The sequence below is a fragment of the Sapajus apella genome, unplaced genomic scaffold (genome assembly GCF_009761245.1).
Source record: "Sapajus apella isolate SASKATOON/1434 unplaced genomic scaffold, GSC_monkey_1.0 scaffold11, whole genome shotgun sequence".
In the NCBI taxonomy this organism is placed as follows: Eukaryota; Metazoa; Chordata; class Mammalia; order Primates; family Cebidae; genus Sapajus; species Sapajus apella.
In genome coordinates, this window is record NW_022436951.1 from 41,089,237 (window position 1) to 41,105,976 (window position 16,740).

General features: G+C 59.3%; 1 protein-coding gene across 4 annotated transcripts in view; it reads left to right on the forward strand.

The window, feature by feature from the left end:
- Nucleotides 1-1,090: 1,090 nt before the first annotated feature.
- Nucleotides 1,091-16,740, forward strand: part of CLPTM1L (CLPTM1 like) — a 21,855-nt gene continuing 6,205 nt past the window's right edge. For 2 of the 4 annotated variants that reach the window (XM_032279150.1, XM_032279152.1), the window contains exons 1-11: nucleotides 1,120-1,494; nucleotides 1,702-1,802; nucleotides 3,905-4,094; nucleotides 6,581-6,729; nucleotides 7,542-7,620; nucleotides 10,223-10,340; nucleotides 10,982-11,076; nucleotides 12,588-12,672; nucleotides 14,072-14,175; nucleotides 15,219-15,284; nucleotides 16,205-16,255. In XM_032279150.1, the coding sequence (XP_032135041.1) occupies nucleotides 1,333-1,494; nucleotides 1,702-1,802; nucleotides 3,905-4,094; nucleotides 6,581-6,729; nucleotides 7,542-7,620; nucleotides 10,223-10,340; nucleotides 10,982-11,076; nucleotides 12,588-12,672; nucleotides 14,072-14,175; nucleotides 15,219-15,284; nucleotides 16,205-16,255 (1,200 nt within the window). In that variant the 5' untranslated portion in view covers nucleotides 1,120-1,332. Of the gene's footprint in view, nucleotides 1,495-1,701; nucleotides 1,803-3,904; nucleotides 4,095-6,580; nucleotides 6,730-7,541; nucleotides 7,621-10,222; nucleotides 10,341-10,981; nucleotides 11,077-12,587; nucleotides 12,673-14,071; nucleotides 14,176-15,218; nucleotides 15,285-16,204; nucleotides 16,256-16,740 lie in introns of all 4 variants that reach the window. The other 2 variants (XM_032279153.1, XM_032279151.1) reach the window with 2 other exon arrangements.

A 16,740-nucleotide genomic window follows, 5' to 3' on the forward strand; every position in this document is an offset into this window, starting at 1 on the left:
GCTGGAGCGCAGGGCATGATGCCTGCTGGGCCACTTTGCAAAGAGCTCACGAGCCTGCTGAAGAGCATGGATTTGATCAGGGTAACAGGAGTCGGCAGAGGGTTTTCCAAGCACAGGTTTGCCAAGAAGCGCGAAGAGACTGGCGGGGAAGGCTGGAGGCGCTGGGTGTAGCCGGGCACCACTGTCATTTCGGGGAACGGCGCCGTGCGAGGACTCTGTGCGGCCGGTACCTAAAGGCCCGAAAACAGCCACCCCCGCTCCGAAGCGGCCGGCCCAGCTTCCAGGCCTTGGTGGCCCAGGACCGCCCGCGCTCGCGGCCTCGGGTGCCCGCTCCGGGAGCCGCCTCCTCCGGCCCGGCCTCTGCGCGTCGCCGTCCACGTGCGCGTCAGGCCCGGCCTGAGCTCCCGCGGGCCCAGCGCCCGCGCAGCCGTCCGCGCTCTGACGGCCCCGGGCAGTCGGAGGGGCCTCCGCCGGCGTTTGCGCGCGTCTGGCAGACACGGAACGGGGGCGGCCTTCCAGGGAGCCGCCCAAAGGGCAGGGCCGCCCGAGGGTCTCCACGGACCCCGCGCCCTCCGGGGGCCGCGCGGACCTCGCCCTGCGGCGCACGCGCGGTTTGGCGCGAAGCCGGGGGATGGTCCAGGCTGGGAGGAGCCGCCGCAGCCCGGGAATCCGCACGTTGTCCTCGAAAGCGCCGGCGCCCAAACGGGATTTTCCGCGGAAACACGAGACGAGCGCCCTTGGCGTTTGTTCAGACTCTCCGGGCTCCGGGCCGCAGGCGCAGGCGCAGGCGCAGGGCCGGAACTCCCGCCTCGCCTTCCCCCGGGCCCCGCACGCGTCGACACGCCCCCACTTGGGGGTCCCGCGGGCGTCGTCGGGCTGGGGGCGACGCCCCCGGAACCCCGCGGCCCTACGTGCCCGGCGCCCCCCGAACGCCCTCCGCGACCCCCACAGCGGGGCGCCGGAGCCGCCGCGGGGCACGCCGGGAGCGCGGCGCGGGCGGCAACCACACTCAGGCGCCGTATCCCGGACGCGCGTGCGCGGCGGCGGCCGAGGCGCTGCTTCCCAGGGAGCCGCGCGGCGCGTCTACTTCCGGCGGGAGGCGGGGCCCGGAAGCGGCGCGCGGGGCCGGCGAATCCCGCGGCGCCAGGTCGGAGCGGGGCCGGAGTATGCGGGGCGGCCGGCGGCCGGCGGCGCGCGGCGCAGTCGTTCCCCCGCGGAGGTGGCGGCGGCGCGCGGCGGCGGTCCCGTGAGCGGCGGCGGCCGGAGCGGCAGGCCGGGCGGGGCCCGCGGCTGAGAGGCGGGTGGGCCGGGGGCGCCGCGCGCGGGGCGGCCATGTGGAGCGGCCGCAGCTCCTTCACCAGCCTGGTGGTGGGCGTGTTCGTGGTCTACGTGGCGCACACCTGCTGGGTCATGTACGGCATCGTCTACACCCGCCCGTGCTCCGGCGACGCCAACTGCATCCAGCCCTACCTGGCGCGGCGGCCCAAGCTGCAGGTGAGGGGCGGGGGCGGGGGCGGGGGCGGGGGCCTCTCCCCCAGGTCGCGGCCGCCGCCGTCCCGTGCAGCCCGAGCTGTGTCCCCGCGAGTCGAGACGGACCCCCTCCAGGCCCCCAGCGGCCAGGTCTTCCGCCCCCGGCCGGCCGTGGGGCACCGGGGCGCCCTGCCGCGCCGGCCCGGCTGACTCGGCGCCCCTCCTGTGCAGCTGAGCGTGTACACCGCGACGCGGTCCCACCTGGGCGCCGAGAACAACATCGACCTGGTGTTGAACGTGCAGGACTTCGACGTGGAGGCCAAATTTGAGAGGTACGGGCGAGGGGCAGAGTGCCCGAGAACGGGGCAGGATTTCTCACGTCCAGAGGGCTGGGGAGTCCGCTGTCGGACGCAGCGCGTTACCTCGGACAGCTGGGAGGCGGCCGCCTGGTGTAACCCGAGGGCTCGCCTGGAAGGGGCGGCGGGGAAGCGTGATTTAGGAAGCAGCTCTCGGCGGAGTCCGAGGCCGTGGGATGCGCGCCAGAGGAGCGGGGGCCCCGCCTGGCGACCCGGTGCACAGCAGGCAGCGGGTGCCGTTTCACTACCGGGAACGACTTGTCTCCTGGTGGGAGCACGCTTAAGTGACTTGTGCAGAAACGGGGTGAGGGTGGAGGAAGCAATTTTGTAGAAAATCATAATTGACATGTGATATGCATTAGAATAGATCAATGTTCAAATATGTAGTGTCACTTAAAAAAGTACGTCTAACGTATGGTCTTTTTTAAATTGCGTAAGTGTAATTTTAAGTATGGTTTGTTTCTCACAACGCTGCCGTTTCCCTTCTTCATTGCCTGGGAGGTGTCTGAGGAGAGAATCGTGAAGTCTGAGGCGCATGCTGCACTGGGCGCCCTCTAGGTGGCCAGTCACTGTGGGTAGCTGGAGGCGGTGCCCCGGGCAGGCAGCAGCGCAGCACTGGCAGGTGGGGCTCTGACCTCAAGCCAGTTACTGCCCTCTCTCTGCCTCAGTGAAATAGAGGCCGGAAGTGCTGGCTTGGTCACCTGTCAGTTGTAACTGCCCACACCTTTCAACAGTGCTCAAGTTACACTTGCATTGGGTTTGATTTCCCAGACATGAATACTACCTCTTCCACGCTGGGCCCTGTACCAGTTACCAAGGACAGCTAGTGAGTTTACCATTTCCCCTGGCACAGCGCCAGCCTGGAGTAAGGGGGAGAATGAATGCTCTGACACATTCCCCCCTCAGCGTCGCCACGTGCACATTCCACCAGAGATGTCACTGCAGGACTCGGGCACACAGCCCTGCCACCTGCCCCACCTGAAGAGAGACACTTAGATGTCCTGGTGGAGATGTGCTGTCTTTCCTGGTTCGTGAGAAGCCCTAGATCCCTTTGCGTTTTTCATTAGAACTTTGGCAATATGATTTTTAAGGAGAGGCCGGGCATAGTGACTCTTGCCAGCAGTTTGGGAGGCCAAGGCGGGAGGATCACTTGAGCCCAGCAGTTCAAGACCAGCTTAGGCAATGTGACAAAACCCCATCTCTACAACAGTTTTTAAAGTTAGCCGGACGTGGTGGCATGCACATTGTGGTCCCAGCTACTCGGGAGGCTGAGGTGGGAGGTCACTTGAGCTTGGGAGGTTGAGGATGCAGTGAGCTATGATTGCACCCCTGCACTTCAGCCTGGGTGACAGTGAGACCTCATCTCAAAAAGAAGATTTTTAAAGAGGGAGAGGAACTAATGTAACCATAAATAGGTGGAATGCCTGGTTTTTCCATGGGACTGTGGTATGGACATTGGGCCCTGGCCTGAAGGTAAAGAGCCAGGCGCATGGCCTGAGGCCTACAGTTGTAGCGGCTCATTGGGCCTTTCCTCAGCCCGCCCTGGATGCCAGCACAGTCAGGGCAGACAGGCTTGAAAGTCAGTCCTTTGTGGTTTATAATCCTTTTATCTTTAAAAATGCAACACCCAGAAAAACTACCCACATGAAATTTCTGAGACTTCAGTAGTGAACCGAAGCACATGGGGCACTTGCGGCTGCCTGCCCTTGGCTTCTGTGACTTCTGAGTTGTGTTATTCAGTGTGCGTGGTCAGCTGGTATCCTGGCCAGGCCTAGATGCTGCTTTCATCTGGCCGCTTCAGCCCTGTGGCCTCAGGCAGGTCATTGACCTCTCAGCCTCCCGAGATGGAGGCGGGAAGTGTGGGCCCTGCTGCTTTCAGTTGTAGGCGCCCACACTTGTGCCAAGCACTCAGGACACACACAGCCAGGACTCGTAAAACCCCAGGCAGGTGGGTTTCATTTTTAGTGCTTCTGGGCTAAAATTAGTTGATTGAAACAGCTTTATAAAGATATTTGAATAGTCTCTAAACACAGAATGTAACATGTATGCAGTGGAAAGGATTGTTCGTTCTGTTTCAGGACAGTTAATGTTTCTGTACCAAAGAAAACAAGAAATAACGGGACACTGTATGCCTACATCTTCCTCCATCACGCTGGGATCCTGCCATGGCACGATGGGAAGCAGGTGCACCTAGTCAGTCCTCTGACCACCTACATGGTCCCCAGGCCAGAAGAAATCAACCTGCTCACTGGGGAATCTGATGCACAGGTGAGGCTTTTCATGGATTACTGAGAGAACAAAGCGGCTTTGCGTCCGTGTCAGAACTGACATGTCTTTCTCCACACAGGAAGGCGATGTCTAGGGCTCCAGCGACTTTGTGGGGAGTAAAGCCTTTGGAATGTGACTGGCATGCTTTTTTGACTTTCAGCTGAATCACATCCATGAGTTTGCAGACAAGTTTCATCTAAAATTAGGGACATTTTAGATGTCCCATTTAGAATGCTGGCATTCTTTATGCAGAGTCCCCCAAGGGTGGGCCCTCAGTCTCTGGGGGTACCTGCCTCCTCCTGGTGGGATGGGCGTTGGTCCCACAGAGCCAGCCTGCAGCTTCTTGGAGCCGGGAGCTCTGGGAATGAGCTGAGCTCATTCTGCATTATGTGTAGGACTGGGCGCTTCCTAGATTTTATTCTAAGAATATAACTCAAGATTGTGGAAAGAGTAGCGGTACAAGGTATAGTTTGTACATCTGTAAAAAGGTGTGTGTACAAAGAAAAACTGGAAGTCACTTAAGTGATCATTAACACGGGCCAAGGATAAAGCAAGGGAATTCTGATATCCACCTCTGTTGAGTGGAGGGTGAGGTAATTTACAAAACAACGCCAGAGTCTGTAATCCCAGCACTTTGAGAGGCCGAGGCGGGTGGATCACCTGATGTCAGGAGTTTGAGACCAGCCTGGCCAACATGGTGGAACCCCATCTCTACTAAAGATACAAAAATTAGCTGGGTGTGGCAGCGGGTGCCTGTAATCCCACCTACTCAGGAGGCCAAGGCAGGAGAATCACTTGAACCCCTGAGGCGGAGGTTGTGGTGAGCTGAGATGGTGTAGGTGCATTCCAGCCTGGGTGACAGAGCAAGACTCCGCCTCAGGAAAAAAAAAAATTTTATAAAACAAAGATGGAGGCTTTCCAGGAAGAGGCTGTGAAATTGTTCCAGACAGAGCGCAGCATCTCGGGGTTGATGGGGTTTTGGAAGCTGCCAACACCTGCTCCTGCCTCTCGGTGCATGTCTGTGTCTTCTCGGGAACGTCCCTCACCTGCCGCCTTCCATGTCACCCTCACCTGGGGCTGGCCTCCCTCCTCACCAGCGTCCTGAAGGGTGGGTGGGGTGGTGGGTTTGGAGCACGTAGCACAGGGAGCCTCCCATACAGGTGGCAAATGTAAGGAGGTATGAAAACCCTTTATTTTTTTGAGATGGAGTCTTGCCCTGTCACCCAGGCTGGAGTGCAATGGTGCGATCTCGGCTCACTGCAACCTCCACCTCCTGGGTTCAGGCGATTCTCCTGCCTCTGCCTCCTCAGTAGCTGGGATTACAGGCCTGTGCCACCACACCTGGCTGATTTTTGTATTTTTAGTAGAGATGAGGTTTCCCCACATTGGTCAGGCTGATCTCAAACTCCTGACCTCATGATCCACCTGCCTTGGCCTCCCAAAGTACTGACCTTACAGGCATGAGCCACCATGCTCAGCCTGAAAACCCATTTTTAATGTAAATTATTGGTAAACTGTATCTTTCGGTAGGAAATGGGTAGGATGACAGTGTGTCCAGGGATGTATCAGATCTGAGATGAGCTAAGATTCCCTGTCAGTGAGTGCCCTTCTCAGTTTGACTTCATCGAAGAGCCATGTGCAGTCCTCCGTGTGTCTCCGTTAGGGCAACCCCATGTGCCGCCTCCTTCAGGCTCCTTACAGCTGCAAGGCTGTGTTAGCACTGGATTTGTATGGTCTTCTACCAGGGTCACGGGGCTCTTGCCCTGCTCAGCTTCTGAGAAGTGGGCCCACTTAGTTTGAGAATTCTAAAAAAGGAATTGGTGAGACCCATGAGCACATATTGCAAAGCACCCCTTGGCTCGTGGAGATAAGAATGGGGGTGTTCGGGCCGGGCACGGTGGCTCAAGCCTGTAATCCCAGCACTTTGGGAGGCCGAGGCGGGTGGATCACGAGGTCAAGAGATGGAGACCATCCTGGTCAACATGGTGAAACCCCGTCTCTACTAAAAATACAAAAAATTAGCTGGGCATGGTGGTGCGTGCCTGTAATCCCAGCTACTCAGGAGGCTGAGACAGGAGAATTGCTTGAGCCCAGGAGGCGGAGGTTGCGGTGAGCCGAGATCGCGCCATTGCACTCCAGCCTGGGTAACATGAGTGAAACTCCATCTCAAAAAAAAAAAAAAAAGAATGGGGGTGTTCGGTGAGAGTCTGGGCGAGTCGGCAGCTGTGGGGCGGCGGTGCCCTCTCCGCTGAACTCCTTCCCCAATCATGCCCATCTGCGTGGCTGCCCTGTTCATAGGTCGTGGTGCTGACCACTTGCTGTCCTGGGCATGGTTTGCCCGTCTGTGTGGCCGCCGTCGTGCACCTGTCCCAGGCACCTGTTGTGCCCGTCTGCATGGCAGTTCTGTTCACAGGTTAGGGTGCAGACCACCTGCTGTCTGAGCACGATATTCTGTCCCAGCATTGGCCTCTGTTTTCCTCACTTAGCAGCAGATGGAGGCGGAGGAGAAGCCAGTGAGCGCCCTGGATGAGCCGGTGTCCCACTGGAGACCGCGGCTGGCGCTGAACGTGATGGCGGACAACTTCGTCTTCGACGGGTCCTCCCTGCCTGCCGACGTGCATCGATACATGAAGATGTAAGTGTGGCCCCAGAGCTAGAGCGCCAGAGAGGTCGCTGGAACCCTGGCCGGCCAGAACCTGCCGGGGGGTCACTGTGTCCTGGAGCCCCTCTGTGGCAAGGCACTCGCCGTCCCGGGCCCCCCAGCCCCTCCCACTCCCTGGTTGAGGTGGTGCTGCTGGCGCAGGGTTGGAAAGGAGAAGAAAGGAGCTCGGGCTGCAGCATCCTGCCCTTTGCTCCTGACTTCGAAGGCCTCCATGGAGAGAAAATGGAAGGTGCTGACGGGAATGTGTTGCTTTGCTCCCCTTGTGACTGTGTGACTTGGCTCCTTCGGATTCACCTGAAAGCTAATCTTCAGATCATTAGTATCACTTGCCATCAGTTGAATGTGATTACTGGAATTCACGTTTGGCTGACTGAGCTCACCCCGTCTCCCATGTGTTGGGGAGCCCCCACTCTTGCACCGCAGTTCCACCTCCGGGGTAGCTGCAGGTGACTCGCCCCTCCAAGCATAGTGGCCGTGTCCTGGGACTGCTCCGTGTCAGTGCGCAGAGGGCCCTGGGCTCCTCGGTGCAGCCGTGTCCCTGGAGTTCCCCCGAGCCTCCCTCCTGTGCCCATCACTTCATGGGGAGTGGGTGTCACAGGCATGCATGCCTTGTCAGGCTGTCTGCCTCCTTTTGGGAAGGCTGATCCCAGGGGTCATTATGACTGAGAGGCTGTTGAGGGTAGTCCTGGGGGTACTTCTCTGGGGTAAATGCGGTGTCTGGATGTGTTGATTCATCAGAAGGTGAGGGCCTTGGCCCTGACTTTAGAGTTGTGCTTTAATCCCAGGATCCAGCTCGGGAAGACCGTGCATTACCTCCCCATCCTGTTTATCGACCAGCTCAGCAACCGCGTCAAGGACCTGATGGTGAGCGACGCCTCTGCCCACTGGTTGTGCAGCTGGCAAGACACTGACCCCAAGACTGGCCGCATCGCCCCAGCATCCTTATGGACAGGGCCATCACTGACGCTTGGCGCCGAGCTTTCACTTGTGCTGGGAAGCACTGCCTTCGGGCGTGCGAGGGCTGTGCCGGGGGCCTGGGGGTGCGCCGGCTTTGCTGTTAGCTGGCTGCGGGCTCCTCCTGAGCCTCTGGATCCTCACTGATGAAAAGCCCTGAAAGATTGTTTATGTAGCACTTAGAGGGCGGGCACCTGAGTGCCGTGTGAGACTGTCTGCGTGTGAGCTCCTGGTGTGCCGTGTGGTGTAACTCAGAAAGTGTTCTCAGCAAACTCCTGCTTCCTGCCAGGGCTGGTCCTGCACAGGGGGCCAGAGGAGTCGCTGACAGCCCTGCCTGGGAGCTGCAGCTCCTGGGGTGGCCCCCGGCAAGGCAGAGAGACCTATGCGGAAGAGAAGTGGCTGCTCTCTGGGCTCTGGCGCCCTTGGTTACGGGAGTGACAGCGCCAATTCTCTCAGGGTTGCTTTGAGGGTAGAGGAAGCATAGCCAACATTTGACCCTTAATAAAAGCAGTTAATATTTAAAGTCCCTTACTCCACGTGAGGCACTGTGCTAAGCACTTTGTGAACGTTCCTGTAATCGTGGTGCTGGGAGCTGTGGCATTGTTTCACGGATGAGGTTATAGTGTTCAGAGGTGAATGCTCAGCTAGGACCCTACAGGACTCGCCACCCTGCCCCCCTCCCTGCAGGCCATCACTGTCACTCCTGGGTGCCCACTAGGAGCCAGCCACGTGTTCTTCCACTTACGGCTTTCATTAGCTCTGAGGTGGGCCCTTTTTCTGTTTTTGTTGAGGAAACAGGCCTGGGGAGGGCAGGGAGCTTGCCGGGGTGTGCAGCCGGGACACGGGGGAGCGGGTACCTGGCCACTTTGATCTGCCCAGGCCCTGCTGCCTCCTGGTGACTGTGGCTCTCGGAACAGTCCCTCTGCTGTCCTTCAGACCCCTCTCAGTTCCTAACATACTGCCTCCTTCACTTCAGCAGGCCCTGACCACTGCTACACAAGCTGCAGGCTGGGGGCCAGGCAGGCTATGGCTGGCGAGCAGGTTTGGTGGCTCCAGCCTCTCCCTGAGCGGTTTCTCTCTCAGGCCCTGCAGTTCCAGCGCCTTGCTCTGTTTGCTGGAGTTTGCTGAGGTGCTGCTTACAAACCTCAGGATGTAGCAGGGTCTGCTAAAACGCACCGTGGGGAGCTTTGGAAGCTGCAGCACCTGCCCTTGGTGGCTGCCTATGAGGCCTCGTGCCGCTGACTCCTTGCAGTCATTCGGGAAACAGTGGACAGGGACGGGCAGCTGCGGAAGGCTGCCCTGTGTGTCTGCAGATCGGTCCCTTACAGGCCTGGGGCAGCTCTGTGGCGCACCTGTGCCAGTGGTGGCCTGAGTTCCAGGAGTCGTGGAGGCGTGTGTCAGCAGCAGCTTTTCCCTCGAATCACCAGCATGTGTCACTGTTGCTTTTTCTCACTTGGGGCCAGTTTTGAGGGGTGCTGTCTTGAGGCAGGAAGCAGGCAGCTGGGATGCAGCAGGCACAGGAAGAGGGCGCCTTCTGTGGCTGGCCCAGCAATACCAGACAAAGCCTTGGACAGTGGCATCCCTCAGACACGCTTGGCAGCTCGAGGGGCACTTGGAGGCCACTGTCCACGTGCACTGATGCCGCGAGGCTGTGGAGGGTGCCCTGACAGCTGGCAGCTGCTCTCAGGACAACCTGGCACCTGCTGGTTGTGTCTCTGACTCCACCACACCCTTGACCCCAGCAGTGCCCGCTGAGATGGGTCAGGACCTGAGGCAGGGCAGGTGGATCAGAGCACAGCCCTCGCTGGGTGTCCCAGCACATGGAGGGAGAGTGGTTACTGCCTCTTGCTGTAGGACATGGGCATGCCTTCGTGAAGCCGCTCCTTACCCTCCTGCCTCGGCGCCCTGGGACCTGGCCCGCATCCTGTGTGCATAAGGCCCTGGCAGGCTGCAGGACTAAGCTTGTGGTTCTGAGGCCCACACGTCCACTCCACCGCCCATGTTGGTTCTGTATTCCAGAAGCTTTCTGTTGTCCCATGGCCACCCCCTGCACCATGCGTTAGGTCCTGAGGGCACTTTGCCCATGTGCTGCAGGGGCTGTGCATGTCCCATGGTCTCTGGTTCTTAGGACGGGCCGGGGCTGTATAGGCCGTGCTCAGTATTGTATGCTGGGCCACGGATTCCTAGCACCACCCCCGGGGCGCCAGGACTTGTGCCACTTAGAAATTGAAGGGGCACGCACAGCGGAAACATATTAGGCCCTGCTAGCACTGCTGAGCTCACGGGGTCTGGTGGTGGGGACCTGTCCGTGCTGGGTTGTATGATGACAGAAGGGTGGACCCAGGGACACTTGCTGGGCCCGATCATGGCTGACCTGGGGCCGCCCAGGAATGGGAACGGGGACAGCAGGGTCGGCCAGGGCTGCCAGGCGGCTGGGTGCAGGAGTGTGAGGGGAGAGGCCCGAGACTGGCTCAGTCGCATGCTGGTCCTCAGTACGGCTTTCTTCCCGCAGGTCATAAACCGCTCCACCACTGAGCTGCCCCTCACCGTGTCCTACGACAAGGTCTCGCTGGGGCGGCTGCGCTTCTGGATCCACATGCAGGACGCCGTGTACTCCCTGCAGCAGTTTGGTGCGTGCCCCGCGGCCAGCGCCTGGACGAGGCTGCCCTGGGACCCCTCAGATGTCCGAGTCCTGACACGGGCTGGGACCTCCATGCTCCCGGGTGCAAATCCTTGCACAGACATTGAACTGGAGGTTCCTCGGTGCCCACCTCATTCCTTTCCTTGGAAATGGCCTGGTTGATTGGAAGTTGGCTTTATTAAGAACAAAATGTGTGAAATGCCATGATTTTGGTCAGATGAACCTTAACTGTTGGCGAGATTTAATTTTTTTTTTTTTTTTTTGAGATGGAGTCTCCCTCTGTCGCCCAGGCTGGAGTGCAGTGGCGTGATCTTGGCTCACTGTAACCTCCCCCTCCCGGGTTTCAGGCGATTCTCATGCCTCAGTCTCCCCAGTAGCTAGTATTACAGGTAGTTGCCACCACACCTGGCTGAGTTGTATTTCTGGTAGAGACAAGTTTTCGTCATGTTGGCCAGGCTGTCCCAAACTCCTGACTTCAAGTGAGGCACCCGCCTCAGACTCCCAAAGTGCTGGGACATCAGGCATGAACCACTGCGCCCAGCCTACGTTTTTATATTGAAAACTGTTTTTGTAATGTTAGGTAGGATTGGCATGGGCTGTTTTACATTGTATGTTCTTTTCCCTTGGCAGGGTTTTCAGAGAAAGATGCTGATGAGGTGAAAGGAATTTTCGTAGATACCAACTTGTACTTCCTGGCGCTGACCTTCTTTGTCGCCGCGTTCCACGTGAGTCTTCCACCAGGAGCAGCGGGCATGGGCTCTGGGGAGGCTCCCTGGGCCCCGGGCCTCTTGTAGGGCCCTTGGACCTGGGGCTTGTGTCCAGCCCTGTGGTCCTCAAGCATCCTCTCCCGTCACTCAGCAGCCAGCACACCTGACACTTGGCAGCCATTGTCCCAGTGGACGGTTTCTCCCAGTTCTGAGAAGGGGGTACTGGGGAGCTCCATCCACAGCCTTGGGGACTTGGTCTGTGCTGGCTTTGGGGACGGTTTTAGAAAGTGGATCCAGAGCACTCTGAGCAGCGTACACACCAATGAGATGAGTAGGCGCAGGTGTCTCACTCTCCCTGCCCAGGCCCCGGCCCGGCCCACACACGCCCATGCAGAGCCAGGTGCTGAGCTGGGCAGTCTCCAGCAGAAAGCAGTTTTCTTGTGTAAATTCTAACACGCTGATTTTAAACTTAAAAAGTCAGTGCTGTGTGTGTACGGTAGTGCCCCTTATCCTCAGGCGATAGATGTATTCAAAGACCCTCGGTGGGTGCCTGAAACCAAAACCTGGAAAGACTGGTTTATCCTACGTTTATAAATACGGTATGTTACATAATGCTTATGATAAAGTTTAACATATAAGTTAAGCGCAGTAAGAGGTTAATAATAACCGGTAACAGTTACGACAGTGTACTGTAGTAAAGTGACGGGTGTGGTCTCACCCTCAGAATGTCTCATCACACTGCTCCGTGGGCACCTAAAACCACGCCACAGACAGCAAACCACGGGAAGCCAGGCTGCTGTGCTCTTGTGTTTGTCGTGAAGTTGAGCTGCTGGAGGAGAGCCGTCCTGCGGCTGCTGGGCTGGCCTGTGGTTAGGCTGGAAGGGTGAAACCACCCAGGGGTGCTGCCAGCACCGGTTCTGAATGCCTGGGAATCCGGCTGCCAGTCAAGCTAAAACTTTCCGAAGCCTGCTGGAGAATTAAATGAATTTTATAAAAGGTCTCTGTAAGGAGCTCATGTATGGTTGGGTTTTTTAAGATTCTTTTTTTCTGAGACAGTTCTCTCTGTGTTGCCCAGGCTGGTCTCAAACCCCTGGGCCTAGGCGGACCTGCAGTTTGGCCTCGCTGTAGCTGGGACCACAGGCATGGGCCACCACCCGCAGCCGCCCTAGGTTTTTAGCACAGTTGGGAGGCAAGGCTGCCCTGCGTAGCCACAGCCTGAGCAGGGTCGGGGCACCCAGCTGGCCCCACGCTCCAGCAGAATCCAGAGCCTCCACTTCCTGTGGGCTTTCCCAGCAGTTCCAGTCGCAGATGTGTTTATTTCACAAGTACCCCTGCGAAGCCCACCTTGGCATTCTAGGTTCTGACGTGGCAGGCGGGCGCGTAGAGGTGTGGGTCCTGAGTGTGGGCATCTGTCCTGATGTGTCCTGAAGCTGAGCACACCTGCAGGCTCCCGGCCACACGAGACCCGTCTCTCACAGGAGATAGGAGCAGCTAGAGATGCGAGTTGCTGTCGTGTGTGTTCTCTCTAGCTTCTGTTTGATTTCCTGGCCTTTAAAAACGACATCAGCTTCTGGAAGAAGAAGAAGAGCATGATTGGCATGTCCACCAAGGCAGGTAGGCGCCCCAAGCGTGGCCCTGCTCAGGCGCGCTCTGCCTGGGGGGAGCTCATTGGAGCGAGCCTGCGGTTGATGGCTCCCCGCCTCACTGCTGGCTCTGACACAGTCCCAGTAGTATGTGCTTGGCTCTTGAGAAGCCGCCGAGATCAGGCATCATAAAACCCAGGGAGCCTTGCTGCAGCTGTGGTGTGACCTTGGCCTTGCCATAGCTGGGGCCACAGGCATGCGCCACCATGCCCAACCTCCATTGCTTAGCACAGTTGAGAGGCGACACTGCGCTGTGTAGCCACAGCCCGAGAGCAGGGTGGGGCGCCCAGCTGCCCTGCTCAGGGCCTGGCTGCGAACTCTGTGGCGTGCATGGGGTCTAGGTCTGGGCCTGTGCTATGGAGAGAGAGGCGTGGACTTGTCAAGCCTTCCTGGCTGCTCATGGGTGCTGAGGTGGGGCTGCAGCCTCGCATTCCCCTGCCTCGGTTCCCTCGCCCCATCCTCCTTCCGGCTTTCCTTAGCCATCCAGCACAGGCCTGGGCGTGGGGGTCCTGCCATGTGACGGTGTGCCTGGCAGTGATGGGCGGTGTGCAGCTGTTAGGGCAGGTGGTCAGGGACCCCTGAGGTCAGGCAGTAGGCCTGCCAAGATCTGGGACTAGCATTCTGGCCAAGGGTGCCTGCCATGGTGGGGGGACCCGAGTTGGGAGAGACAGGTCCTCCTGACCTTTTCAGAGGTGGAGGTTGCCACCATGGGTTGGGGGTCGGCATCAGGATGGGTGGGGGGTGACGGGTGTGAGAACGAGCAGTGGGTGTGTCCTGTCATTAGGAGTAAGGGCTGTTTGGCTCCACTGTCAGGCCCAGATGGGTTGTTTTTCTCACCTAGAAAAGACGCCCAAGCAGGGGGTCCTGGGTGCTCCCTGCTGTTGTCTGCTAGCCCTCATGGCTTTCCAGGCGTCCCGAGCTGGGGTGTGCAGCAGTCAGCGGCTGTGGCCGTGACCACCATTTGTCGTGTGACTTCATGGCATGCACTTCCCCTCCTGCCTTGGGGGCGCTCGGGAGGAGGGGTACAGCTGGGGAGGAACCAAGTACAGTCTTGAAAAGCTGCATGCTTATCACAGAACCAGCATTAACCGGACTGGAGGCAAAGCCGTGGGGCCCTGTCATCCGACCTCAGCCCGTGCTCCATGCTCATTTGCAAGTGTGGCTCCGATGCATGTTTGTGGAGCTGGCGTGGGGCCAGGTGTTTGTTCAGCAGCCTTCAAGACACTGTCCCAGCTGCTGGATGGTTCACCGTCCTTAAACGGGATGACATGGTCTGGGAGTACCTGAAGCTGCTTGGGTGTGGGGGGTTGGGAGGGGTGCACAGGCGGGGTCAGCTCTGCACCCCCCCAGCCCCACTGTCCTGTCCCCAGTGCTCTGGCGCTGCTTCAGCACCGTGGTCATCTTCCTGTTCCTGCTGGATGAGCAGACGAGCCTGCTGGTGCTGGTCCCGGCCGGCATCGGAGCCGCCATCGAGGTGAGTCCCAGCTGATGACCTGAACTGTCTGAGGTCCCTGGGCCTCAGCACACCCAGGAAAGGCTTTGATCTGCAGAAGCCTGCAGGCTTGTTCCCGATGGTCTGTGTTCTGGAAGCTGTGGGATGGCAGGCGGCGGCCTAAGGGCTTTGAACAAGTGGAGAGCAGGGTAGTGGGTGTTCTGACGGCATCAGCTCATGGGGCCCCGTCCACCAAGCCAAGCGTTTTCACACGCTTGAGAAATCCCACTGTGTACAAAGCAGAGACATAAACTGGGGCCTCGAGAGGCTGGTGCTTTGGCTGATATCTGAGCATGGTGGCCAGGTGGGCAGTGACGGAAGTCACCCCGTGCCCTGGCTCCAGCCTGGTGGTTTGGGAGCTCAGAAAAGCTAGCCAAAACCTTGGGAGCAAAACCTTGAGCGGGGTGATGACCTTCAGAGTGAGAAGCCCCGGACTCCACCCAGCTCCTCCCTCAGCTTCTGTGCCACCCAGCGGGGAGCCAGAGTCTGAGGGCCCACAGCTGATGGCCCATCCGTGGGTGGGGGCCTACATGGCCATATGCCTGTTGAGGAGGAGCTGGATTGAATGGCGCTGGGGCACACAGGCAGAGGGCCCTCCATAGGCACGAGTCACAGTGCTGAGCCCGTCTCAGGCACTAGTCCTGAGCTCCGTGAGCGATACCAGCCAAGGACACAGCCAGGAGGGGCAGCTGTCAGAGAGGTCCCAACACAGGCTCTAGGGCTGCCCGGGTACCAGGCAGGAGGAGTTGGGGGCTGACCTGGGTGCAGGCAGTTGGCTTACAGAACCACACTTGTGTGCTGGTTTTGTCATCTGCCTGGCAGTGGCTGTGGACCCCCCAATCAGGTACACCTGCCTGGCGTGGATTAGAGGCCCAGGTCCAGCCTGAGCTGTGGGAGGCGCAGGAAGAGGTGGTGGGCTGGGCGGGGCCGTGGGCAGCGGGTCCCGTCCGTTACTGTCTGGGTCATTCGTTCTGGGTCTCCTGGCCTTGGAATATTAAAGGAGCAATTTCCCGACTTCCCCTCAGCTGTGGAAAGTGAAAAAGGCGTTGAAGATGACTGTTGTCTGGAGAGGCCTGAGGCCCGCGTTGCAGGTAGGAGCCGTCTCTGAAGATTCTGTGGTTTTCCCCGGGCACAGAGTAGGGTGCCGTCGCGGGCGACTCCCTGCGGCCTCTGTCTGGGGAGTCTCCGAGGTGGACGCTGCTCTGGCTTTCCAGTCACAGCCGCCCTGTTCACCTGAGGGCTCCCCCATTGTGTACCTACTTCTGACCCTCTTCAATGCAGACGGCCAGCACTTCTGGGCCTGAGCCGGCCTCTGGGAGAAAGGATGCCGGCCGGCCAGTGCGGATGCTTCGGTTTGGTACTTTGCCCAGAGGGCCTTCCCGAGGCTGGTGCTGACCGGGGTCGGTACAGGCCTGGCGGTCCCCAGTGAATGAGCCTCTGCCCTGAGCTGGTGGCTGCCCCAGTGCCCAGCACTGATGAGGCCCCCAGGCAGATAAGGGCTGGGCAGAGCCGGAGCTGAGACTCCACACCCACAGACGGACCTTGATTGCAGCAGGGCCCTCAGCAGTCACGGCCCCGCTTTTCTGTGCTGTGGGCAGAGGGAGGCCAGAAAGCCCAGCAGATGGGGCACAGCTGCTGGGTTCTGGCCTTGCCCCGTGGCTCCTCCTGGATGGCTGGTTCAGAGCAGGGTCGGGTGTGGCTGTGCACTCTGTGGCATCCTCACTGAAGAGGCGGCCCTGAAAGCCGAGCCGCCACGCGAGGAACGTGAACGTGGCCATGCTGCCCCGACTTGTGTGGTTTGCGGGACCCAGGGCCAGGGCAAGGCAGGGAGGGTCCCCGTCCTCGGCCCTCTCCTCGCCCGGTCAGGACCGGAGCGCTGTCTGTGGGTGGCTCTGAAGGACCAGAGCCTGGGCCAGCGCTGCAGCCGTGTGCGGGACTCCTTAGTCAGCTCAGCTGTGCTCCAGTGCCTTCCCTGAGTCTGTTGACATCACTGTATTTAATTTCACAACAGTTTGGCACTTACAGTGAGTCTGAGAGGAAGACCGAGGAGTACGATACTCAGGTAAGTCTGTGCGATTCGCGGCTCGTGCATGCCAGGCAAATCTAGTGCCCTCGGAGACGGGGCTCATGCTGTTTCTCACAGCGAGTGTCCGTGGAGTGCGGGGCAGCCCACCCTGAGCAGGGATCCCGAGACCCAACACGTAACACCCACGTTTCTTACTGAGAAGGGCGTGGCTCCCAGAGACTGATTCCCCAGCACAGCCCGCCTGTGTCACCCTACAGTGGGACGTTTTCATCCTTTGTGAGTCACGTTCGCCAGGCAGCTGGCACAGGCCGTGGTGTCTGCTGTGATGGCTGGGAAACACTTGCCATCAGCAAGCCCATAACAGCCACGGCAGCACAGTGGCATGGAGACAGGGCCCCAGCTGCCTGAGTGGGGTGCTGGCCCTGAGCTGAGAGGGGTCCTGGAGTCCCAGCCTCTGCTGCCCAGGTTGGGGGATGTTGACCCTGAACTGAGAGGGGTCCCAGAGCCCCCAGCCTCTGCTG